At 41.4% G+C, this 26371-nt stretch overlaps 1 protein-coding gene across 1 annotated transcript; it reads right to left on the bottom strand.

Moving 5' to 3' along the window:
• CCDC102B (coiled-coil domain containing 102B) lies at positions 1–23310 on the bottom strand. Its single transcript, XM_056854943.1, has 5 exons — positions 22735–23310; positions 21765–21982; positions 19937–20045; positions 8148–8252; positions 1–210 (listed from the first exon to the last, which is right to left on the bottom strand). The coding sequence occupies exons 1-5, from the start codon at positions 23308–23310 to the stop codon at positions 1–3; spliced, it is 1218 nt and encodes a 405-aa protein (XP_056710921.1).
• Between the last annotated feature and the right edge of the window lie 3061 nt (positions 23311–26371).

Genomic DNA, 26371 nt, shown 5'->3' with positions numbered 1-26371 from the left:
TCATACCTTATTTTCCCCCAGAAGTTCAGTTTGTGTTGCCTGAAGATCTCCACACAAATTAATTGCAGACAGTTTTCTGTCAAGGAGATTTTGAAGATCTTTCACGTGGATCTTCAGTCTTCTGTTCTCTCTATCCAAGTCTTGATTTTCTGTTTCAAGCATTTTTCTTCTTCCCCACTCTGAAGCATTTTCAGACTGAAGTCTCACTATCTAAAAATTTAGGGAAAATTAAATGTATTTATTTACAAAATTAATAACCCACCTTTCTGCTCTCATCAGGGACATCAAGGTGACTGGCAGATTTAAAACATACATAATAAAACACATCTTTAAAACCAATAAAACCAAACAAAAATAACACGGTTCCATAAATTAAAACCAAGTTAAAACATACACACAATCCAATACAATACACATATAAAATGATAATTAAGATCAGCACAGGAGGGAGGGATCACTGAGAGAATGCCTAAATAAACAAACAAAAAAAGTATTAATCCACTGGCGAAAGATGGCAACAGAAGGAGACAGGTGAGTCTCTCTGGGAAGAGAGTTCCAGTGTTTTGGTGCCACAACTGAGAAGGCCCTCTCTTGGGTCACCACTTGGCTCATCTCAGAGGGTGGGGGCACCTGAAGCAGGGACTTGGAAGATGACTGAAGCAGATGGATAGGTTCTTATTGTAGTAGGCTGTTCTTCAGATATGCTGATCCCAAGCCATGTACGGTAGGTCTTTAAAGGTCAACACCAGCACCTTGAATTGTGCCTGGAAAGAGGCTGGAGTGATATCTTCACTACAACTCACTCCAATCAGTGTCCTGGCTGCTACATTCTGCACCAACTGACATTTCCGAACACTTTTCAAGGGCACTTTCCCATATAGCGTGTGGAGCACATTACAGTAATCTAATTTAGATGTTACCAGGGCATGCATTACAGTCATGATCTATTCCCCCTTACAAACAGAAAAATGACAAAGGTTTGGATCCAAAGCTGCTCCTATCAACATAATGGAACTTACAGTAGCAAAACAGCCCTTCCATTGGTGAAGGGGGGTGATTTTTGTCAAATCCCTTCTCCCTATTCATGAGGGTTCCCTGATTGCCAGGGGCAGAATTTTTTGGTGCTCAGTCTGTATAGGACAACTCCTGTTGCACAACACTACAGCTTTTTTTTTGTTCCCACCCATGGAGAACAGAACTAGTTTAAACAAACCTGAGGACTTCCCATGTAATATTAGAAGCGACAGGCAAATAAATCTTAAATGGTATAACACAATTATAAAGCCACAATTAATGGAAGTGTCTCTCCTCTGCTCTGTGCCTTAAACTGTCTCAGAAAAGGATGCATGCTTTACCTTCCCCATATTGCCCCCCATACATTAGAAGACAGGTGTGGACTTTTGTACCTGCTATAAGAATGTGAGTACTTCTGTCCAATGTTGGTGCTTTTAAAACCTACTTTGCATCTCTTATTCCATGGATCCTGTGTGGCATAACAGAAAAACATCTAGGGATGCACTGAAAGCTTTTGAGGGCCATTGTGATAATTTATGGCTTACTGTTTCGCATAGACAAAAACTGAAGAATTGAATCAAAACTCAAGTAAATAGTTTCCTGGTTTAGCAGTAATTAATACCTGGGATAAGGGTGGACTCCAGGAATCTAAATTAGAACATGCCACTTTATTCTTCCAATTTGGCACAGCTTCAGAATATTACTCAGTGCACAACTAACAAGAGCAAATAATCAACAAAAAGCCAATAAATAAGGTTATAAGGAATGAGGTAAATGCAGCTGCTTTAAGGACATATAGGAGCTTATGTCAAGACTAGGTTTTAGTGAATTGATTTTTATAACTAAAATCAGATAACAGGCACTTATTAAATGCTCTGAATTGGTTGGACAGGAGAGAAAGGAAGAATGTTGTATCCAAGAAATGGGAAAAGGGAGTGAAGAATTAACAGGAAAAACACTTCCTCAGCACCAGAACTACAACATCTGGACTGGGAAATTGAATCTGGTGTCAAAAGCACGGCTTTTGCCAGGGAGGGCAGGGTTGAAATTTGATAAAATTAAATAAATAAATATCACATTGCTCAAGCATCTGATATACTACTAGTGGGCTGTGAGGGAAATTCTTGCATTTGCCTTTTCATCTCATCATTGCATGCCATTTTGCACTCTTCAGATATTTGCATAAATCATTATTGATAAAATCTAATGGATTGCTGAAGAAAAAATTCTAGTGAGGAATAACATGACACGAGAGGTTAATTTATCAATAAAAAGGGAAAGTTGTTTTTTTTAAGTGTTTTGCAAAATAAGAATTTTGAGGTCTTACTTATATGGAAACCATATAGTTAACAAAAGGAATTTTCTAGGTTTGGGATCAATAGTTGATGGAAAGAAGAAAAGACAACTTGGCATAAATTCTGCCAAGTTTCTTTTTGTGTTTCAGAGCTTCACCTCTCATAACACCGAGTTTCCAGCTTAATGGTAGCAGGGGAAAATGAAAATGAACGCATTTTTTTTCTTTTTTCTCTAATATTCAGCAGAATATAGACATAAAATAATTGTCAATAAAAAGTAAAAATTTATATGTGGTTTGCTATACAACATTTTGGCTTATATCCTTATACATATGAAAATGCTGTAGTCCTACGACATTTCTTGACAAACTGCTACTGTTTAAAAAGGTAAAGAATATCCTTTGAAGAACCTTTTAAAATCACAGAAATGCACAGACTATTTCAAGTTTCACAGACTGATTATGGAGGCCTACTGAAGGAAAAATTAAATGTAAAAGTAAATAAATAATAAGAAAACTGAAATAAGCTTTTATATCACCCACACGCTTTGGTTCAAAATTTAGTTGTATAGTTGGAAAGATGAAGTAGAGATGGTAACTGACTGTTTTTATCTGACTGTTTTTCTTTTTTTTGTATCTATGTTTTTCAGGGGGTTTGTATTAATTATGATTATTATATTATAAAATAAAATTTAAAAGATCACAGAAGTCATACTTCACATGTTTTTATTTATTCCTTGAATAGGCTCAGACTATATGATGAACCATGATAGACCTGTTTTTTAAACATGGGGCTATTCTAATTATGTTTAAAAAAAGGAGGCAGGGTGGTAGGGAGACTGATTATAAATGCAAAAGGAGTGTGTCAGTGGCCATTCTATGCAGCCACTGCTTACTTGCTTGTAGTCTAACTTCTCTCCCTGAGTGGGTCACCTTTAACACAAGAAAACAGGTGTCAGGGGAGAGGTAAGTGGCAGATATGGAGAACATTCAGCCATCTTCATGCATATTACCACAACTCTATTTACGATTATAACAGATCCAGGTTTAATTAGTGGACAATCAATAGGTTAAAATGGAACTCAAAAACTCTTTAGCTCAGTGGTAGAGCATCTGCTTGGCATGCAGAAGGTCCCAGGTTCAATCCCCGGCATCTCCAGTTGAAGGGACTAGGCAAGTAGGTGATGTGAAAGACCTCTGCCTGAGACCTTGGAGAGCTGCTGTCGGTCTGAGTAGGCAATACTGACTTTGATGGGCCAAGGGCAGCTTCATGTGTTCGATTACTAAGGTATCAAGCTCATTGGATGAACTTAAACCAATCATTCTCTCTCATTGAGTTGGTATGAAGATAAAATGGGTGGTAGGAGAACCATGTAGCCTGAATTCCATGGAAAAAGAGGTGATAAAAAGGTAATAGATAGATAAACAAACAAGACTGCTGTCATAATGTACAATCTGAGCGACAGTAATAACCATTTGTAGGAAAGGTCTGTTGTATTAAGATTGTTTACTGCAGTACAATCATGAGCTCTCTTATTGTATCTAATTTTGCTTCATTTTCATTATACACAGTATGGTCAGGCAGCTAGGTATAATGGGTATCATCAATCTGCTTCTCAGGAATCTTAACTTTGGTAATCCTCAGCAAAACATTCATTTTTAGTGTGATGCTTCTTCATAAACAAGCAACCCTATCATGACCTAAAGGCATTACTCCAGGGGGTCATGAATCCTTGTTAAACACAACAGAAGGATGCCTCAGGCTATTTCACTCAACTACTGGCTGAACAGCTGTTTTAAATTTCAAGAGTTCAACAAGGAAAAGATAAAATCAATACAAGACTATTAGTGTTTAGAAGTGCTATGTTACAGTTGTTCAGGCTTCAAATGAGAGTTGTGTGTGCTTTGTAATGGAATGTCATTTAGAAACCATAATTTTGGGATGCTTTCTGAGAGCACATTGCCAGTACAGTGACAGGGGGTAGCACAGGGTATTTAATATCCATACTGTTCTGACATCATATGGCTTTCTCCCTATGTTAAGTAAACCAGAAGGAGCCCCGTGGCATAGATGGTAAGCTGCAGTACTGCAGTCCAAGCTCTGCTAACGACCTGAGTTTGATCCTGCCGGAAGTTGGTTTTAGGTAGCCAGCTCAAGGTTGACTCAGCCTTCCATCCTTCCTAGGTCGGTAAAATGAGTACCCAGCTTGCTGGGGGTAAAGGGAAGATGACTGGGCAAACCACCCTGTAAACAAAGTCTGCCTAGCAAACGTTGGGATGTGACATCACCCCATGGGTCAGGAATGACCCGGTGCTTGCACAGGGGACCTTTACTTTTAAGTAAACCAGGTAAATCATACAGTGGTCTTTCTTCACTTTGGCTTCGTTCATACTTTTCCATCAGCATCTTAACATAGTTCCAAATTCCATATCCATAAAAAGAAAAGAAAAACAGCAACAACGTTAGGGTTGCCAGCTTTCTGGTGGTGGCTGGAGATGTCCCGCTAGTACAACTGATCGCCAGGCGATAGAAATCAGTTCCCTTGGAGAAAATGGCTGCTTCGGCAATTGGACTCTATGGCATTGAAGTTCCTCCCCTCTCCAAATCCTGCCCTGCTCAGACTCCAACCACAAATTTTACAGGTATTTCCCAACCTGGAGCAGGCAACCTTAAACAAAGCCCTTGGTAGCAAATCTCTGCAGTAGATGTCTGAAAACTGCTTTCCAACTTTTTTTTCTGGATGGTGGCAACCCTCATCCTGGAGGTTATAGGTGCAAAAACACGGTATTGCAAACAGCCACTTAAAATGAAAATTACATGCTAAACTGCATATCTATAGAAGCTGGACAACTCCTGTACTAATAGATGTACTCTAAGCTAGTTTACAGCCTGAGGTGGGCAGGGTTTGGAGCGATCAGCTGGAGATCAGTTGTAATAGCAGGAGAACTCCAGCTAGTAACTGGAGGTTGGCAACCCTAGTTGTGGTGTTCTTGGGCTTTCCTCTTTGAGCTGGAAAAAAACCAAGCCAGCCTTTTTTTCCTTCAGTTTAAACAGGAAATGTGGGGAAGTGTCTGTGTGGACACTCCTTCCAACATCAGTATGGGGAAGAGGGAGAAAGTTAAGCCCCATCTTCAAAATGGCACAGGGCAGCTCACAGCTGTTGCCACCCACCCCCATAGCCCTTTAATGGGCTTTATTCCCTTTCCCTATCAATCTATGCTGTCGGGTTACAGTGCAGCTCAGAAGAAAAAGGGACAGTGAGGAGAAAGGGAAGCTCATGGCCATGGGGCAGCAGCACGATCACCGCAATAGAGAAAAGGGGGATGAGTGGGGGTTGGGGCCAGCAGCAGCAGTTTGTGGAGTGGATTGGGGTGTGGACACTATTTGCGACTCCTCCTGCATCACTTGCTGCTGTTGTCCAGTGGAGGCGCATTTTCACACCCTTGTGTAGAGGCCGCCACTGAATGACTGCCTTCCAGAACAAATATATCCCAACAGTATTCTTACAGAGCTCCAGGGAAAGTGAATGCAGCTGTTCAGCCGACTAGTAAAATTGTTGGCATGCTCTCTGTGTCCTTATTTAATAGTACAGTTCATAAACTATCAGATAAACTTAGAAAACATAATGGAATACAGAGGGGAAAGTAATATCTCAGATATGGTAGTAAGAAAGCATGAAAATATTACACAGATAAACACACCTTCCCAGAAACCTTAATCTGAGAAGAAAAATGTAATTTGCTACGTCCCAAGTAGATTGAATGTCAACATTTACCAGCACTAATCTTTGCTTGTACCATTGCAGTTTAGCACCTTAGCTATATTCAGCCCCCTCCCCCTACCTGGCTAGCCTGATCTCGTCAGATCTCAGAAGTTAAGCAGGGTTGGCCCTGGTCAGTATTTGTAGGGTTGTCAATCTCCAGGTACTAGTTGGAGATCTCCCGCTATTACAACTGATCTCCAGCTGCTAGAGATCAGTTCACCTGGAGAAAATGGTCGCTTTGGCAATTGGAGACTATGGCATTGAAGTCCCTCCCCTCCCCAAACCCCGCCCACCTCAGGCTCCACCCCCAAAACCTCCCACTGGTGGCGAAGAGGGACCTGGCAACCCTAAGTATTTGGAAGGGAGACCTCCAAGGAATACCAGGGTTGTGACGTGGAGGCTGGCAATGGCAAGCAACCTCTGAACATCTCTTGCCTTGAAAACCCCACCATAGGTCGCCATAAGTCAACTGTGACTTGACGACAAAAAACACACACAACAAAAACAAACCAATCATGTGACTGAAAGCTATGTCTTTGGGAAATTTCACTGAAAGGTATCCAGAGATCTAAATACACATAGAGGTTAGAGTAGTCGTTAGAGTGGCCAGCATAGTATGGTAGTTACAGTGGCAGTCTAGGATATGGGAGGTAAAAAGGTAAAGGTAGTCCCCTGTGCAAGCACCAGGTCATTCCTGACCCATGGAGTGATGTCACATCCTGACGTTTACAAATAAAAATAGGTTAAGTCCTACACCATCATCATTGATGTCGCCAATAGAAGCATGTTATAACAGCACAGAAAGAAAAAGAAATGATAATATATCAAGAAATGATCAGTACACATGGAAAAATCAAAATGTGGCAGATAATCAAGGAGGAGAATGAAAATATACAATAGATTACATATTGCCAATTGGTATCAAGACTAAGAAAAGACTGTTTAGTAACCGGCAAACTGAGGGATCTGACAGAGTTTGAAACATTGGTCACTAACAGAGCATTCCTGACCTTTAAGGACGAAAGTCCTCAGGAGGCCAAGAAAGGGCTGTGCTGGCACTTTTGCTGTTCAGGATGGCATGGACACTGGTGGAGAGGCCCAGATGCTGGTCTCCCGGCTGTCACCCTGGGATGTCAGCTGGGCCTTCTGCCAGAGTCCCACTGGTGTGAAGGCCTGCACCGACATTCAGGGGGGCATGCCAGTGCCCTGGGACGTTCCGGGGGGCCGGAGCTGCCTGTAGGCAGCTCCCTGTCCCCTTTCAGCCCTGGACGCTGGCACAGAGAATGGTGGACCTGGACTGCTATTTTGCAGGCTCAGCCTCATTATTCTCTATGGGGCATTTTGCCCCATTTAAACTCAAAAAAGATAGCAAGCGGCTTTTTTAAGGCTTTCGGAGGCTGGGAAGCAGGTTAGGAGGTACTGCGGCCGCCGACAGGAATGGGCTGTAAGAATACAGATCAACTTTTGGGAAAGATGTATAAATTATTACTTAAATATGACACAGAACTTGAACAAGTTAAGCCTTGTATGGTGAAATGAATGCAGAATTTTGGAGAGGAGATCACGATGCAACAGTGGGAGCAGCTATGGACCAAATCAATTAAATTTACAGCAAATCAAGCTTTGAGAGAGAACTGGTATAAACTGTTCTTCCGCTAGTATATCACACCAAAGAATATCCAGAAAATGAATAAGGAGTCAAATGGTCAAAAAAATTCCAATATATAAAACTGTGAATATTCTTATTAATGTGATATATGCTTTTAATGGGATTTTTTTTCATTTGGTAAAAGCTAGCAATTATAATGTTCATTTTCTCTCTCTCACTTTACACCATTTAGAGCAGAACAGATATCAAAGGAAAAAATAATACTGTAGGATTCAAGGATCATAAAATCTACCTGGAAGAAACTTTAATTGAATTTAAGAGGTCTTACTTCCAGATCTATAATATTAGAATACCACATGGCTGTCAAACATATACTATGATGTGTGAAGAGAATAGTATGGTCTCTGAAATTTTAGTTGGTATTTAGTAAGCACAGCATTCAGAAATATTAACAAATGAAACATACCTCCGCTTGTAAATCCTGGATCTTTGTATCATTTTTGGCCATGGCTCCAGTTTCTTCTTCTACATTATCCAAAACTGTTTCCATCTTGTTCTGATTTATACCAAACTGAAAGACAGAGTACAGATTAATCACACAAGAATTAGGACACCTGCTACAATTCTTATAATGTTAAACTACATATTAAAACTCAACTCCATCTCTAAATCACTTGAACTATATGGTGCTAAAGAAGCTGCAGATGGATCCTCACTTAGAAGTGAGCTCTGTATTGTCAGTGGGATTTGAGCCCTGCTCACTTGCTTGTTTTGGCAGATACAATGTGTAGAGGAGGAACCGATATTCTACCTGCTATCCCTTTCCCAATAGGTTGTGCAAGTCAAGAGCCTATGTGCAATCTGGAATCCTGTAAAATGTATGGTTTCTGGTCACACAGAGAGATCCTATACAGGCATAGATAGGGTTGCCAGGCCCTTCTTTGTCACCGGTGGGAGGTTTTTGGGGCAGAGCCTGAGGAGGGCGGGGTTTGGGGAACTTCAATGCAATAGAGTCCAATTGCCAAAGCGGCCATTTTCTCCTGGTAAACTGTTCTCTATTGGCTGGAGATCAGTTGTAATAGCAGGAGATTTCCAGCTACTACCTGGAAGTTTGCAACGCTAAGTATAGAAGCTACCAATGCATGGATCTTGGCAGTGGAGAAGAGGCAATGACAGAAACCTTGTTTTTCCCCTCTGTGCAAACACAAAACAATGAAACTGCTTTTAACTTCCTTATACAGGAGTTCAGGAGCCCCGTGGCGCAGAGTGGTAAGCTGCAGTACTGCAGTCCAAGCTCAGCTCACAACCTGAGTTTGATCCCAACGGAAGTTGGTTTCAGGTAGCCGGCTCAAGGTTGACTCAGCCTTCCATCCTTCTGAGGTCGGTAAAGTGAGTACCCAGCTTGCTAGGGGTAAAGGGAAGATGACTGGGGAAGGCACTGGCAAACCACCCCGTAAACAAAGTCTGCCTAGTAAACGTCGGGATGTGACGCCACCCCATGGGTCAGGAATGACCCGGTGCTTGCACAGGGGACCTTTACCTTTTTTATACAGGAGTTCAGGATTGGGGCCTTAATTATATTAAAATACTCCTGGAATGCCATCTATATGACGCTTCAAGAGACAACTTAATAAAACCTTTAATTTTGAATTCCTTCTCAAACAACCGGAAAACACTTTGATGTTTGCATCTACAGATGTCAGTGATGCCACAAAAGTGCAGAAATAAAACTCTTCTTAAGACTGGACATCTCTTGTACAGCACAAACTGACCTTTCAGCGGCCAGGAACGGCGTGGCCAAGGCGCTGCCGCGGCACCGCCAAAGCCGTTTCTGGGCTGCCGAAAGGCTTTAAAAAGCCTTTCGGCGGCTTTTTATTTTTTTAAATGGGGCATTTTGCCCCATTGAGAAAAGTCAGGCTGCGCCTGCAAAGAAGCAGGCACAGCAACGCCATTCTCCCTGCTGGTGCGCTGGGCCGAAAAGGGACAGGAAGCTGCCTATTGGCAGCTCCGCCCCTGGCACACCCCGGGAATGCCCCCCAGGATGCTGGTACAGGGCTTTGCACTGTGGGATGCCAGCAGAAGACCCAACCGGCGTCCCTGGACGATGCTGCCGCAGCAGTGCTGGGAGACCGGCATCTGGGCCTCCCTGCCAGCATTGGGGCCACTCTGCACGATGTAAGTGACAGGGGTGCCAGCGCAGGGCGCCCCAACACCATAAAACAATTACGGCATTTCACTGCAAGTTGAAGGAAATGTACAAAGTAAGAATATATAGATATTTGCCAGTTCATATTTTGGCCTCTATGACTAGTCATGAAGAACCAGCTCATAAACCATTCTTTATACTGATAGTATGTGAATCTGACATTCATTTATCATCACTATCACTTTAATTTTAAAGCTTTTAAAATCTGTTCTTTCCAAATATTTTCCTTTGTTTTAGATCATATGTATGTTAACCAATAAGCATTCAATGAAAAAATCCAAAGAAACTCATTTATGATTGCAGTTATGACATAGGCAGAGGGAAAATACCTTTTAAAACTAGCATATATTATAGTTCAATATTAGGGAATAAAGGAGACCAGAAGAAAGGAAACACTAAAGCTGGTCATAAAAATCTGAAGACAACTCAACTGTACATGTACACACAACCTCCCATTTCAGGGATTCCCATAAATAGACGATACCTCTTCACGACTTCTCCCTCTGTCTCGAAGTACACCAATAAAAATTACTAACCAGAACTTGAAGTACACTCTGTTGCTGTACTCCCAGTACTGACATACCTAAGTACTAATGATGATAATAAGACTAATGATCCAAGACATATAACAATTTGGAAGGGCAGTGCTTAATTAAAAAAAAAAAAGATTCTAGTGCCAAAGCCTAAATCCACGTTAGAAAACCTCCTCCTTAATCCTGAGTATCTGAGGATTTAGGCTGAAACTCTTTGTGCATTGATTTGGTAGTAATTCTCATCAAAGTAAGTGAGAGTTATTTTTAATTTAAACATGCATAGAATCGGATTGGAAGGCTGTATTATTCTCTGAGGCAAAGCCCTGGATCCTGCGAACCACCAGCAGAGAGCAATGGTGTTCTGGGATCTTTCCCCCTCTCCCCCCCACTCCAGCCACTTCTGATCCCAAGAAAGTTTATTACCAGAATTAAGGGATTTATGGGTAATAACGGGATCAAGGGATTTATGGGTAACAACGGCAACACTGGTTGTAGAGCTGTAGCGGAGAAGAGGAAGGGAATGAGATTACCATTTTTTGCTACTTGTGTCTGCAGAGCTTTTCTCATGGAAGAGAAAGGAGTAATTTTTGCCCCTTCCTCCTCCCCACTGCAGCCACCCCACTGGTGCAGCTATTAGTAACCAGTGTGGTATAGTGGTTAAAAGAGGTGGTTTGGAGCGGTGGACTCTGATCTGGAGAACTGGGTTTGATTCCCCACTCCTCCACATGAGCGGTGGAGGCTAATTTGGTGAACCGGGTTGGTTTCCCCACTCCTACAAATGAAGCCAGCTGGGTGCCCTTGTGCTAGTCACAGCTCTCTTAGCCCCACCTACCTCACAGGTTGTCTGTTGTGGGGAGGGGAAGGGAAGGTGATTGTAAGCTGGTTTGATTCTTCCTTAAGGGGTAGAGAAAGTTGGCATATAAAAACCAACTCCTCTTCTTCAAGTACACACAAGTCTCTAGACCCTGTGAATAAACTTTCCTGGGATAAGAAATGGCTCGGGGCCATGGGAGGGTGGGAAAGATCTTGCAGTTCTTTTGCCTGTGGATTGTGGGATCCAACCCTTCAGCATTATGGGACATATTTAGAAATAGTTTTCTTTCTTCTTATTTCACATATATCCATAATTAATTTGATTAGGATTTTGGAATAAATCTTGCAGTTGGGAGGAAAACCCAATTATGTAGGAAATCATAATTTTACTTTCTTTTTCTCTGATGTGCCATATTATAATTTTTGTTGCTCCAATATAACAATTAGAAGAACTTAACCAAAGAATGGCGGGGGGGGGGGACACTCATGCATTAACTGTCGATTCATCTAGACTACTTCTGAAGACAACTCGACTTTACATTCTGCTACTACACAGTGGAAATCTTAGACCCCTGATGTTCATTCCAAATGGGATTTTAAAACATTATTAGCATGTTTTTCTACTAGTTGATTGGATTATGACAGAAGAACCCGGCAGGGGTAGCAGTAGTAATATATTATGCAAACTGTGTTCAAAACCGTCTGTAAATGGTGAAAATTGTTTTAGGCAGAGGGATTATAGCAATTATTTCTTCTAATTTAATTTTAAATCTCAAAAGTGCAGCTGTTTTTGAGCATTCTAAAGCAAAAGATCTGAAGTAAAACATGAGCTTTCATCCCTTAATTTTCCTGAATGACATCCTAACATTGCAGGAAACACAAAGATTGCTCACTAATTCCCACATGTGTTCAGTGTTCAATAACAGAGATTTGCTTTACATTTCAAAGGACTGTACCATGCTTCTATCTCAGGCGACATTTTAATGACACTTGAAACAGTGCAGCAAGACTGGTGCTCTTTGTCCTTTCTTAACAAGTAATGTATAAGTAGTAGAACAAAATGCTTCATCTCCATGATTTGAAGCTGCGGTTGCTTGTTTATCGGTTTTAAAAAGCCGCACTTTGCTACCATCTTATTCCAAGCATATGGAACATTGACAGGCAGTTGGGAGATTGGTCCGACTCTTGCAAATCTTTGCTCCTGTCATACAGCTGGTGTTGCACAACCCTTGTTCCTGTGTAAAAAAAGGGGGGAATACGAATCCTTGAAGTCAGGAATAATCTGATTCACTGCTGAGCAATAATTCCAATGGAGTATTAAAAAGTGCAGAAAAAATGGTGTGCAGCAAGAAGAAGAAGAGTTGGTTTTTATATGCCGACTTTCTCTACCACTTAAGGAAGAATCAAACTGGCTTACAATCACCTTCCCTTCCCCTCCACACAACAGTCGCCCTGTGTGGTAGGTGGGGCTGAGAGAACTCGAAGAGAGTTGTGACTAGCCCAAGGTCACCCAGCTGGCTTCGTGTGTAGGAGTGGGGAAACAAATCCAGTTCACCAGATTATCCTCTGCTGCTCATGTGGAGGAGTGGGGAATCCAACCTGGCTCTCCAGATCAGACTCTACCACTCCAAACCACCGCTCTTAACCACTACACCACACTTGTCAGATGAAAGGGATGCAATATTGCCTGAGAAGTTTGACTAGTATTACTGAAGCACTTCTGCAGTGCAATACTATGCAGTTACTCCAATTTAAGTCTATTTAAATCACTGGGCTTAGACTAGAGTAACTCTGCATAAGATCACATTGTAAGAGACCAGTCTTAAAGCAGGTGTACTCTGAACCCTAAGCAGGTCCATTAAATGGTACTTAGATTGCACCGCTGGTCTCCCTAGAAGATGATGATCCTTCAAATCTTCTTCAAATATTTCTCTAGATGACACCTGATGACAAACAATCTAAAGAAGGATGGAGCACCTGTCAAAAAAATTTCTAGCCTTACTGAATTTTTTTTGTACGGCTTTTGAACTTCCTTGGATATGTTACTTTAGGAGGAACCTGCAAATGAGTATCTAACGTTTTCTTTGTGCAAAATTCCCTTGGCCATCTCACATAAGATGATCACTTTAATTGACCAACTTCTACTAGTATAAGGCTGTGAATCCTGGATGAAGTTTATGTATTTGGAACCCTCTGTGGTCCTTTTGAATAGTATTTGATAAACACTGGACTGGCTGACAAAGCCTTATGCGAAACGTGGTGTTTTATCTAGATCGCACATTCCTGCTTGGATTCTTTTTGAACCCTGGACGTTCCAGTTTGCCTCCTGATTGAACACAGCCGCCCCTTCCTTCCACTTCGCTGCTCGTTCTTTGACTCGTTTTCCTTGATATCCAGCTGATAGAGATCAGTTCACCTGGAGAAAATGGCCGCTTTGGCAATTGGACTCTATGGCATTGAAGTCCCTCCCCTCCCCAAACCCTGCCCTCCTCAGGCTCAACCCCAAAAACCTCCCACCGGTGGCAAGAGGGACCTAACCTTGTCCTCTTTGCACCTCATAGGAGCTGTATTTTTAGTGTGATCATCATTGGCTATTGTATGGGGACTTCTTGCTTATTAAAAACAATGCAAGAAAAATAATATAATACATACAACCTTGTCCTCTTTGCACCTCACAGGAATGACCTGGTGCTTGCATAGGGGACAAGCAAATTTAATCCTCCAGGTTAAATGCAATCTTGTCTAACAGCCAAATGACATAATATATTTTTAACAAGCCAGGAATCACTCCCCCCATACCAGCTATGGGAACTGGTCATGTTTAAAGCCTACAGAACCCCAATTCAGCTTGCAAAGTGTGTGTGTGTGGGGGAGGGATCAGAGGGGTATATTCTGAGCATGTGCAGCTCAGCAGTTAAGCAAATAACTCCATACAAGGTCTGTTTCAACTTGGGAAAATGGCAGGGGGAGAGGGAAGGCAAGATGTCATGGTTCCCAGCCAGATTGGGACCCTGAATGGTTTTAAAAGGAACTCAGACCCAACTTGTAAAAAAAAAAAACATATCACATGGTTGGTCTGTCAAAGAGGTTGTCTTCCTAATTCCAAATTGGTTCTGTCGCTTATTTGTGTTTGTCCACATCCTGCTTTTCATTGATTTCAGGTACTGTAATAGTTGAGGGTTTCCACTGTTCCATGGAATCCAAGGAGGAGAAGACATGGTGTTACTCACATATAAAACCACAAGCCTTCTGATGACCTCCCCCAGAGAATTCATATAGATATTAAATATCACAAGCAGTACAACCCTAGAAAATAATGGCTTTCAGATAGAACTGTGGCCTCCCAACATCACCATAGTATTTGTTTGTTGCACCCTCTATTGCAGGAATTTACTTCCTCTTAATGTTTGGATGTCAAGTTAAACTCAGTTGTGTGAATTCACAGCTGCATACAGGATTCAAGTTGACTTTGGGAGGTGCTGTGGCTCAGTTTGTAGAGCATCTGAAGGTCCTAGGTTCAATCCCTGGCAACTCCAGTTAAAGGGACTAGGCAAGTAGGTGATGCGAAAGACCTCTGCCTGAGACCCTGGAGAGCCGCTGCCGGTCTGAGTAGACAATACTGACTTTGATGGACCAAGGGTCTGATTCAGTATAAGGCAGCTTCATGTGGCTTTTAAAATTTGATTTTTAATATAACTATCTGTGTATCGTTCCAATTTTAGTATATGTGCTGCTGAAGCGAGCACAGATTTAATATAAAAATCTTAATTACATAGAAATAGAAATTATGCACAATCTGAAACACAGGTTACTGGAAATTAGCAAAGCTTCCTTAATACAGAGATTGAAAACACACTACTCAAATGAAACCTTTGCATTTGATTGTTAATCATTTTTACTTGTTGAAATGTATTGGTTTTCCCCTACATTGTTAACATTCCATAAGAGGAACCAGATAATTCAATAGCACAAGAAGAAATCTCATCCTGCTATCACTGAGATTAACCTCTCTAAACACAAAGGTTGAGCAAGATCAATTTGTGTTGCAAATTAAACAGAGAAACAATGTTTGACCGAGTCTCTTCCCTGTCCTTCTTTCCTCAAATGTCTTTCTGCCTCTGTTTCAAAACTGACACAGCCCTATTTACATTTTAGCTTGCTTGGGGGGGAAATTAAAAACTGTTTCAGGAGCTAGAATGAAAGAACAAATCTAATTTATCTTCACCAACATACTTAATCATGCAGGTATGAAGGCATGTTTACATATGCAGCAGGTGTAGGTACTTATCTGAACATTGTACACAGAATGTCAATGTATGATTGTAGGGTAGTGTGTTTGCATTCTCTTTGCCAAGAGGAGAAGAAAAATGATTTTTTAATTCACGTATTACAAAACAGTGAAGGCCCTGAGATGATAGACCTTTTGCACCCCCTAGTGATTAAGTTTGCATTTCTGAGTAACTCAGATTCAGTCATAGTTGACAAAAAAGCAACAGTCTCATAGCCTCATGACCTGCCATTCTACAAGCTACCTGAGTCAGTTACTACTGAAGTAAACGGTTGTTGCCCATTAGGACTGTTCAGTGGAATAATTCTTTAAATGCAGTACTAACAGTCCAAAGACATGCTCACCCTCTTCCATGTGTACAGTACAAATGTTCCATTCTTGTCATAAGCCTGGGTTCCCGCCTTACGGGAGCCATTTTGCTGCCCCGGGTGGAGAAGGAATGGCCATAGGTGAAGGGGAGGGTGATCGGGGCCGGCCAGCCGACATGTGCGTTCGCGTGCACAAGTAGGCTCGTGTCTGGCCCGATCTGCCCAGTGACAGCCCCTTCATTGGTTAGAACAGGGACGATCAACCAATGAGGGCGGAAGGCGGGAGCTGGGTGGGGGCATGGCTAGCCCTGCCCCAAAAGCATATAAGGGGGAATGGGGCCCGCCCACAGCTCACTCCGTTTTTCCTTGCGGACCCACCCACACACCCTATTGGTTTAATTTACTCAGTCACAACTTGGGGCAGTTTGGCATGGAGATGTGTCACGTTGGGGGAAGCGCATGGATATGGGTTCGCGAATCCCAGGTTCGGGAATCCCAGTTTGGGGTTTTGGGAGAGGCTTCCAGGACATGCCCTTGCGGCAGGGCAGTTTGTCCGCCTCTTCCCATGTGGCGGGGGATAACACATAGTGGCGTTCGTCCTAGTGTTTTCCTGGACTGCCATCCCGGTTGCTCACAGCGGGTGCGCTGTGGGCAGGTGCTATGTCAGGGTCTTGGGGGAAAAGGCCTTGGCTACTGACACATCACACATGCTGCGCCACAAGGGGTCGCAGCTGTTTGCCAATTCCAAGTTGTGGCCCAATTTATTCCAATTCATTCCAATTCCTTACAGTTAAATATTAATAATGTTGTTGTTTAATAAAGTTGTGTTGTAATAAAATGTTAACTATGAAAGTGTCTCTAACTTTTAATGAGCATCGGCGTTCCTTTTCAATTAACCCTGGGTCAGCAAAGTCAGGGGGCTGCAATTTATTAGTTCAGCCTTTGAGGGGGGCAGGTGTGGTGTGAAGACAGTACTTCAGAAACTCCACAAGATGGGTACAAGGCAAATGCACAGGTTTCTGACGCAGCTCTTTGCATCCCAAATCAAAAGAGTCAGTTCTGTTAGGAATGGCAGTACAACACATGGGGAAGAAAATTTCCAGATTTTTCTCATGTTTTACTTATTTCACCTACCTATGTTTCTTGTTAATGGGCTGAGGGAAGAAACTCTACTAAGACATTGACAGAGTTTGCTTACTTTAGGTGGCACTTCATAGAATAAACAGGATTTTGTATCTCTAGAGGCAAAACATCTTAACATTTAGATGAACAGTGGCATAATTCATAATTCAATAATTAGCTCCCCCAGTTATGTCTGATAAAGGGGGGGAATTGGGGGGAATCGCTTCAGACATTTTTCTCTACATTTGTATCTTAAAACACATAGCACTGCTGTATGATTAAGGTGTCTAATAAATAGACATAAAAGCATATGTTAAACTTTGCATGTAATGTAGAGCTAAGATTTCACAAATAATATTGATGTGGATCTTAAGACAAGAAGTTTGTTGATTAAAGTAGAATCTGAAGCATCCATGGGAACAATATGGTAGATGTACATAAATTGTATATGAAATTAACTCAAAGAACGATATTTCAAAATATTTTGCTTGATAACAAATCCATTCCTTCTACTTGTTAAAAAAATAGGTGCAGTAGGTCTATACTGTCTGATATTTAATATGTAGAAACTGACTGTATTTTCTAAGATTTACAGCATATCTTATACATGTTTACTTGGAAGAAAAGTCAGTGTGCATATGATGCTACATATAGTTTTCTCTCTCCCTCCTTTCATGTATAGCTGCATATTCAAATCAGAAAAATAAACTGTGCCATTACGTCATAATGAACAAATTCAGTTTTTTTTCCTGAAAAGAGGGAAAAGAAATTGTGCTATTTGCTAACGCATTTGTAAGACTACACTGCACACCAGTGGTCAGTAAAAGAATCTGCACATTATTTCTGAGACTACCATGCAATGTTTCCTAACACCCCTTTCCAGTGGATCACTGTAAGATCACTGTAAGACTGCATATATTTAGTACAGTTATGAAATTTGCCACTGAACATTAAATTTCTAAGTTCTGTACTTGGACAAGTGTTTCAAAAAGTGATATCTTAGAAATGAAAATTATTAGAAACCACTAGGTTTATTTCAAAAATAATTTAATGGCACATAACCAGTATACAATTTTTACATCTGAACGGAAATAGGAACCTATTGGGAGTGTGTGTATTCATTTTTTCTCAAAGTTAAAATGGAGGGGAAAAAGGGGGGCTGCACCAAGGTAAAACGAAGGCAGGGAAACAAATGGTGCAGAGGGAAACAAACAGCCCATTCCTGAAGGGGGAGTGGCTTCCTGGCCACCACAGGGAAAATAAAACAATTTAAAATGTAAAATGGGGGAAATGCCCACATAGAAAACAGTGAAGCTACGCCACCAAAAAAGGTGGCGTAGCAATGCTGCAACTTGATAGGGCATTTCCAAGGCAAAAGGGGTTAGGATGCTGCTAAAGGCAGCTCTGCTCCTTGGAACGCCCCCTTCCCTATGCCGGCATGGGCTCTCACTTCTGGGATTTTGATCCCAGCATGGCTGCGCCAGTGGCAGAACCCTGCACAGCAGCGTGGCTCACTGTCGCCAGCGTGAATTCCCCTTGTAACAGCGTAAGTGCCCCTTATCCTGGGATAAATGGGCACTTACATCGGCGCGGTGTCATGCCGGCTCCTATGCTGATTTAGCCCCCCCTTCTTTCAGGATTGCGCTCAAACGTTTTACAACACCTACGTGCTTCACATGCAGCTTCATCAGGGGGAATTAATGGATGCATGGGGACATTAATTTTAAATAATCTGAAAGATTGTAAAAAGTATTAAAGAATTTGTTTCCCTCTGCACTTTTTGTTTCCTTGCCTTTGATCAAAGTTAAAATGGCACATAACAGAATCCTTGGAGGGAGACAAATTTGTTTTGTAGACCAACTTAAGAGAAAGAGGGATTCAGGGATCATGCTGCTGAGATTTTCTGATTTCGCTTTTAAACAATGGCTATTTTCTCAAGAATTCTGCTTTGCTAGTCTGTTATGGCATTATACTGGAATATTAGCAATCACTCTTATTTTTTCCTATGGGATAGTATAATCTGATTATTGAATTATAGTCTAAACTCAAACCTATGTTGAGCCTTGAGCAGATTTCTGAACGGTGCATATACATTCTATAAATAAAATAGTTAATACATGTGTACATTTTTCAACAGAGGCAATGCATGAAGAAATTATTTTTGTAACTCCTTATATATGATTTTTTAAAATAAAATTGTTATCAGGCTCTCTATTGTGTTTTCCATGGCGAACTAAACCATTTATTCTAATGATACTTACGTGGATCTAGAGCAAGGTAAGTGAAGAGCTGAATTCGCAGAATGGATTTTGCAAATTCCACTTTCCCATTGTAGACCCCCGTGTCCCCTAAAAAAAATCTTCTGATGTTTAGGGTGCCCTCAGGAATGGCATAGAATTCTCCTCATCCAAATTTCTCCAAGGATCTTGGTGTTTCAAATTACCTTACCTTATCTGTGGGACATCAACAGTAGTTTTGCCATCTGCAAGTCTTCCATTTTTTAATTTCTGGACTTCGTAAAGCTGATGGTGCATATATAATTTGCCACATATCTCAGTCCCTTCTGGTTATTGCCATTTCCCCCCTCTCAACCTTATAAAATGGGCAAAAACACAGGTGTGCCTTTATGAAACATAGAGTCAAAAAAGAATGTACCATTGCTTCAAGATTCCTTTTTGGTATAGTGTTTCTTCAATGTGCAAAAGTCACCTGCTTAAATCTCAGGGAGATTTAAAATGAAGAAAATGAACAGAAGAAGTAGAATGCCTTAGCAAACTCCACATACAGACTCTCTGGAATTAATTTTAAGTATTTTCCATGTTAAATCAGAAGGTGCAGGCAATGTGGAACCGAGCCAACCTACGGAATAACAACAGAACGGAACGAGGGGATTTCCCTACTTTAACATAACACATAATTTCAAGGACAAAGCTTAGGGGTTTGGAAATACAAAGCATTTCCATTGTATTTTCATTTAAAATATACCTGTTTTAAGTTTCCCTCTTTGGACATTTTTAGCTCATCATATTTCCATTTCCACAGAGATTTCTTTGATTTCACTTTCTTTACTTCCTTTTCCAGACATGAGCGGATTCTACGAGACAAGAATGATCACAAAACAGTGTTTCACAAAATAGCAGCATCCAAAGTCCTGCCTCTGACAGAGACAGGGTAGAAATGGACGGTGTTGGCTTTTTCAGAGTGGGCCAGAGGTAAGTCAGCATCCTAGGTCTGCTAAACCTGTGTGCTGACCCCAGCACACTGGCATAACATTACAGTGGCCACAACCCTGGCATAATTTTTAAATCCACACAAAATTACGTTGAGTTGGTTATGATTGATGCTTTAGTGGGCAGAGCTCCCAGTACCTATCTAGCCTAAGCTTCCTCTTTTTGTATTTTCCTGACTGCCCAAATAGGTTGGAAATGATAAATATTGGCTGAGCCAATCTTGATTTATGGATGCAGCTCCACAATGAAGAATTTTAAGGACCGTTAAGCCTTATTGGCTAGCTGAGAAATCAGGAGGGGGTGTACATGTTCATTTGTTGGTACATGCTGGAGTCTCTACTGACTCCAAGGAAACCAGCAGGGCATGGCATCGTATGCGGAGTCAATGAGTTGCCAGAAAGCCTCTGTGGCCACAGAAACAGTAATGACACCATTGAGTATGAAAGAGCACTGCTGAGGACCACTTTGCCCCAAATGCTATTTTTAAGCAAATGTACACCAAGACTGTGGTAACTGCTACAATTCCATGTGATATATTATGTGAGCACACATGACGCTATTCTGTGGGAGCATACCTAAGGGCCCCCTGAATCGACTTAGGAGTCTATGGGACCCCATGGTGGCATAAGTGCCCGTTTATCCCATCATAATGGGCACTAATGGTGGCACGGGGAGCATTTCCGCCAGTGCCCGGGCACCGCAGAACTGCACTGGCCTCCCCCGCCAGCACAGCCTCCCACCGGCATTCCCCTGGAGAAAGTTCCCGTACCGGCATCCTGGGAGGCATTCTTTCTCGGGGCATTCCTGGGGGCAGAGCTGCCTTTTGGCAGCTTCCTATCCCCTTTCACCCCAGAAACACCCCCTCCTGTATCAGCATGCCCACGCTACCTTTTCTCCCTATGGGGACTTTTCAGCGGTATTTTGCTTTTTACCCTTCCTACACCATTTCTTTCCCTCCACGGTAGCTGGGAAACCTCTTAGGAGGCATTGTGGTTGTGCCGCTCCTGGCCGCCATGGAAATACCCCCCCTTAGGAATGCGCTGTGTGTCACTGTGTAAACGTACAAGTCTCAGAACGTTTCCTGGGACAGAACTGGCCACCACTGTAGCATATGTGATTTGGTCCTCAGATAGTATTTTGTTTGAGGGGGAGCTATTTCTCTTTCATTGCAGATAGGTCTGTGAACATATTTGGCACCTAATAAATATTTAGTAGCAGTAGCAACAGCTGTCATCCTTTTATACCAGCATAAATCACATTAAGGTCTATTCTACCAATCAGATGCTTTAAAATGCAGCAACAATATCTTGGTTGTAACACAGTGCAATAGACATAGCCTTGCTACAGAAAATTTTAAATATAAGCCACAGCTTTTCCAAGGTGCTATTGTCAGCTATGTACTTGCAGAGAGATGGAGAACTTCAGAGCTGATAGATTTATGTGACAATGTGAACTATATTCCCGAGTGTTTAACTTTGGGAGAAGTCTTTTCACCATATGCCCATAAATATAATTTTATCGTAAAATGGACTGATAAGAGTGCCGTTTAAAAGTATTTCTTTAAAAAAATGTTTTGAACTTACTTTTGTTCTTTCTGCAAGATTTTCTGCAGTTCATGAAGTTGTAAATGTAACATAGAAACATGCATTACTTCATCATCCTGAGAATGCAGTGCATGGTCCTTGCTTGGGTTAGGATTTTCCAGAGAAACTGAAGTAGTACATTTGTCTCCAGAATTCAGAATTTCCAGACTGATTCTTATATCGGGAGGGTCTGAAGAATTTTCTGTTGGACAAGTATCCTGAGAAGAAAACATGTTAACTTGTTGGCAAAACAGCTCTATCTGGCTATCAGAAAAATACATGGCCACTTATCAATGGTTAGTAGCAGTACCTTTGTGAGAAACCAAAAAGAACAATTGTCTTTCTAAATATTGTCGAAGGCTTTCATGGTCAGAGTTCATCAGTTCTTGTAGGTTATCCGGGCTGTGTGACCGTGGTCTTGGTATTTTCTTTCCTGATGTTTTGCCAGCAGCTATGGCAGGCATCTTCAGAGGAGTAACACTGAAGGACAGTGTCTCTCAGCATCAAAGTGTGTTGGAAGAGTAATATATATAGTCAGAAGGGGGTTGGGTTTGAGCTGAGTCATTGTCCTGCATATTATTTTGCAGGACAATGACTCAGCTCAAACCCAACCCCCTTCTGACTATATATATTACTCTTCCAACACACTTTGACGCTGAGAGACACTGTCCTTCAGTGTTGCTCCTCTGAAGATGCCTGCCAGAGTTGCTGGCGAAACGTCAGGAAAGAAAATACCAAGACCACGATCACACAGCCCGGATAACCTACAAGAACTGACGAATTGTTTTTCTCATTGGTTTAAGGGACTGATTTCTAGAGTTCTAAATTATATAATACTGGGCCATTCAATGCTTCAGTATTGTGGAAGGGATGGGATTAATAAGCTACTGTGAAAGCAAATTGAAATGGAACTGTAGGGAATGGCTGTTTCACTTTGTGATTTTCAAAATATTTACTCATAGCTGCTTACCTGATGGACACAGTCTTCATCACATATCTTGTTCTGGACATATTTAAGAGGTTCTTTCTCCATATGTTTTGTATGTTCTTCTTTCATCCAGTACAAGTCAGAAGAATCAAAATTCTTTCCCCAAATATTTTCAGTTTCTATTTCTTGATTCTCACTCAATACACGTTGATTAATTTTTTTCAGGGCACTCAGCTCTTTCATTGTGGCTTCCAGCCTGAGCTTGAGCTGTCTCCCCTCTTCACGTGCTTTATTTCTTTCTGCCCTAACTTTGCTCCATTTCTCCCTCCAGTTGGCAGTACAGTCTGACCACCAACGCATGGTCTTCTCCATTTGAGCTGTCCTGGCCTTGGCCTCTTCAAGCTCTCGAATCCGTAGCTCCTCACATATTTCCCAGTCGCTGCTGTTATAAATATACTTACAGTGGTGACAGGCTGAAGAAGGAAGGACTCTTTCTGTAATTAAATTTGATTTACAGTTCTTATATGTTTTTACATGTTTCTCTTCTACAACTTCTTTCTGATGGCTTTTTAGAAGTTGTTTATCGTCCATTAAATTGCAGACAGAGTCAAAATTCATGTCTTGAGATGGTTCACTTGTTTATTTATTTATTTCATTAAAAACAGGTTGTCCAATTGTGGCATTGCAAACAGTTCCAATCTGGAAGTTCCTGGTCCTAACCAATCCAGCTAAAGCAGTTAGTTCCCTCTGGGTTGGGGAACACAAGACTTTCTCTGGACACAGATTTGGCTCCTGCACTGTTCTCTTCCTTAGCCCTTCAAGGGCAACAAATAATAATAAAACAAAGGGGGAATGAGATGGTAAACAATCCTCTCCCACCTTTGCTGATGTCAGGGATGAGTTGTCCTCGCCTAAAGCAAAAGTGGATATGTAAATATATAAATACTTGAATAAATAAACAGGATAATTAATGACAACATGTTTTAGATTTCAGTAAACACTCCTTTAAAGTTAATTTACCATTAGTGGTACCAAATCTAGGGGCCTAACGCACTCAGTATATACTACATATAAAAAAATGTGTTATCCAGGTTAGATCGCACCTCAAACCTCCCATTTCGGCTTGGAAATGCTTTGGAAGTGCCAGACATCTGTTTTTTCCCAAAACGCCTATAACCACGATGTATTTCGTTATGTCGTTTCAAAACCAGCAATCCAAGGGGTGCGTTCAATTACATACGCTATTCAGTTCTCCTCCCATCTTTTTGCAACACCCAATGAAAAGCCTTTCTCCTCCCATCCCACCTTCCCCCTCCCCTCCTGTTTGCACCCACCAATCATTATTGTTACTTAACCCCCCCCCCCCAGTGCTTGTGGTCTTACAAAGGAACACGGGACCGTTGGAACATTAGATCAACCATTTGTATTTGTGCAGAGTCCCAATCAAACATTTCCCTCTTTTATTTGCTTGCGTCCTCCATTTTTTTTGCTATCGTTGGGTCAAAGGGAGGCTTGTTCATTGAGACGAAGGGGAGGGGGTGGAAGAGAGCAGGCTACAGGATCCCAGATGGGACACGCTCCTTTTGATTGGTTTGTGCTTGGACAGTACCATCACTTAAACATGAGCGGGTGGATTGTATTGCCAAGCATTCCCCCCCCCCCATCACATTGGGGAATTGTTGCTCTCTACCTAGCATCAATGAGAATTTCATTTTTTTTGGAGGAAAAAAACCTTTTCTTAACCTCCAAACCACCACAGTGAGCATCCCTGGCAGCCTCTGGTAATTGGAGAAATAAAAGTGTACGCTTGCAAGCCACCCCTTTATTTAAACCATGATAACTTCTAGTGCACCCCCCCCCAATTTCTAGGCAGAAGGACTTTCCCTATTCTGCTTCTGGGTCCCGATTGATTGCAAGACCCCTCTGTTTTCCCAACCACCCAGCTTCTAGGGCACCTTCCCTCCCCTCCCCATTAGTTTCACTAGTCGGTTACAATGCAATCTGATTAGAGAGTTCTGTGTGTGGTTTGTGTGCATGCGAGAACTAGAGGCATCGGGGGGAAACGTGAAGCCATTGTCCTATCGTCCCATTGCAACAACGATCCAAAATGCTGAGGGGGGGAGGTAGAGGGGAACCCAAGCAACGTCACGGTTATGTGTTGCTCCCTCCACGCCCCCTCTCTCTTGTGTGCACACTATTTTATTGGAGGTGCGCTCTGAAAGCAGACGTTTCAGAGACGTTAGAACGGGCAGGAGTGCGGGGGGGGAATTGGAACTCGCATCCAGGACAAACGCTTTTAAGGTGTTTGCCACACGTTTCCTGGACTGGGTGCGATATCCTCCTAGTTAGAGAAGACAAGATATTAAGCAAAGTCAACTTTTCACAGATCTGGCTTCCTTTTCTCCCTTAGAAGATGATTTTTAAAATTTCCTTACAGTAAGATCCAAATTGAATTAGACCTAAATAGATGCAATGTTATTTTTCCCCAGCCACCATTTTATTGCTGGCTATCAGCGGTTACATTGGTTGTTGCATAGCATGGTTTGTGCGGCAGCTGTGAAGCCAAGTCAGCCTTGTTCCCATTCTCAAAGCCAAGTTCCACAAGGATCTATCATGGGGTGAATGGCTTTCCCTTTATTATTAAGCTTGCATGACCAAAGGTCTTGAGCATAAAACCTAGACATCACACAGGAAATCAAACAGACAAACCAATAAAACATGTCAGGACAAAAAACAAAAACAAAAAACGAGATACCAAACCAATTAAATACAATAAAATACATATGTCTCATAAAATCTACAACCCATTAGGAAGTAAGATATAACAATGAGCCTATACATTTTCTATTAAAATCAAAATAGTACTCATTTTAACAACATTTTAGGGAGATCACTATTGTCAGAAATTTTGCTACAGATTGGGTTATTTGTGGATCGCGATCTGCTAATAATGATACTACTCAGGGCTCGACAGGGAGCTGGCATCTGGACAGAATAGGAAAAATCCAGAGGGCTCTGGGAGTAGACTATTGGTCACACAAAAGCAAAATCTGATCTACAGTCTTTAATGCACCATATGCACAATTACAAAAACGTTCTGAGAATGGCATTTTAAGGAATCATCCTCTAATTTCTGTGGTGAATGACATGGGGGAAACTGTCATGTATTAGGGAACATGTCTAGATTAATTTACTACAAAAACTATATATGGAAGACTAACAGAAAAGCATTTTAGTAAACTATTTCATCTCTAAGCTTTCTCTCTACTCACTGCTTATCAATTACTGAGAATGAATGGAACTCCATATAAATAAATTTATTATTCCACTTTTTAAAAAAAAATCATTTTACAGTTAAAAAAAAAACTTATATCTTGTTATTTATTATAGTAAAATGTTTCCAAGTATATAAAAGATCTGTTCAAAAGCCAAGGGAAACAAGATCTCATCCATTATCCTTATACTTTGTTTCTCCCACAGGGTTTGATGGATTCTACAGCTGAGTTCACTTGATAGCATTCACAGCTTAAAGACCACCCAAATTATTTAGGAGAGCGTTGTCAATTTTATTCCATAGAAAAACTGTCAGGTAAAGTGGCATGTTATAAGCCAAAACTCTCAAAAACCTAATTTCATTTTTAGAATTTTGTAGATTACAAAAATGTAAAATGTAGGTAAT

Source organism: Euleptes europaea, chromosome 8, assembly GCF_029931775.1.
Source record: "Euleptes europaea isolate rEulEur1 chromosome 8, rEulEur1.hap1, whole genome shotgun sequence".
NCBI classification, from domain to species: domain Eukaryota; kingdom Metazoa; phylum Chordata; class Lepidosauria; order Squamata; family Sphaerodactylidae; genus Euleptes; species Euleptes europaea.
This window is presented reverse-complemented; position numbering and strand designations above follow the sequence as displayed.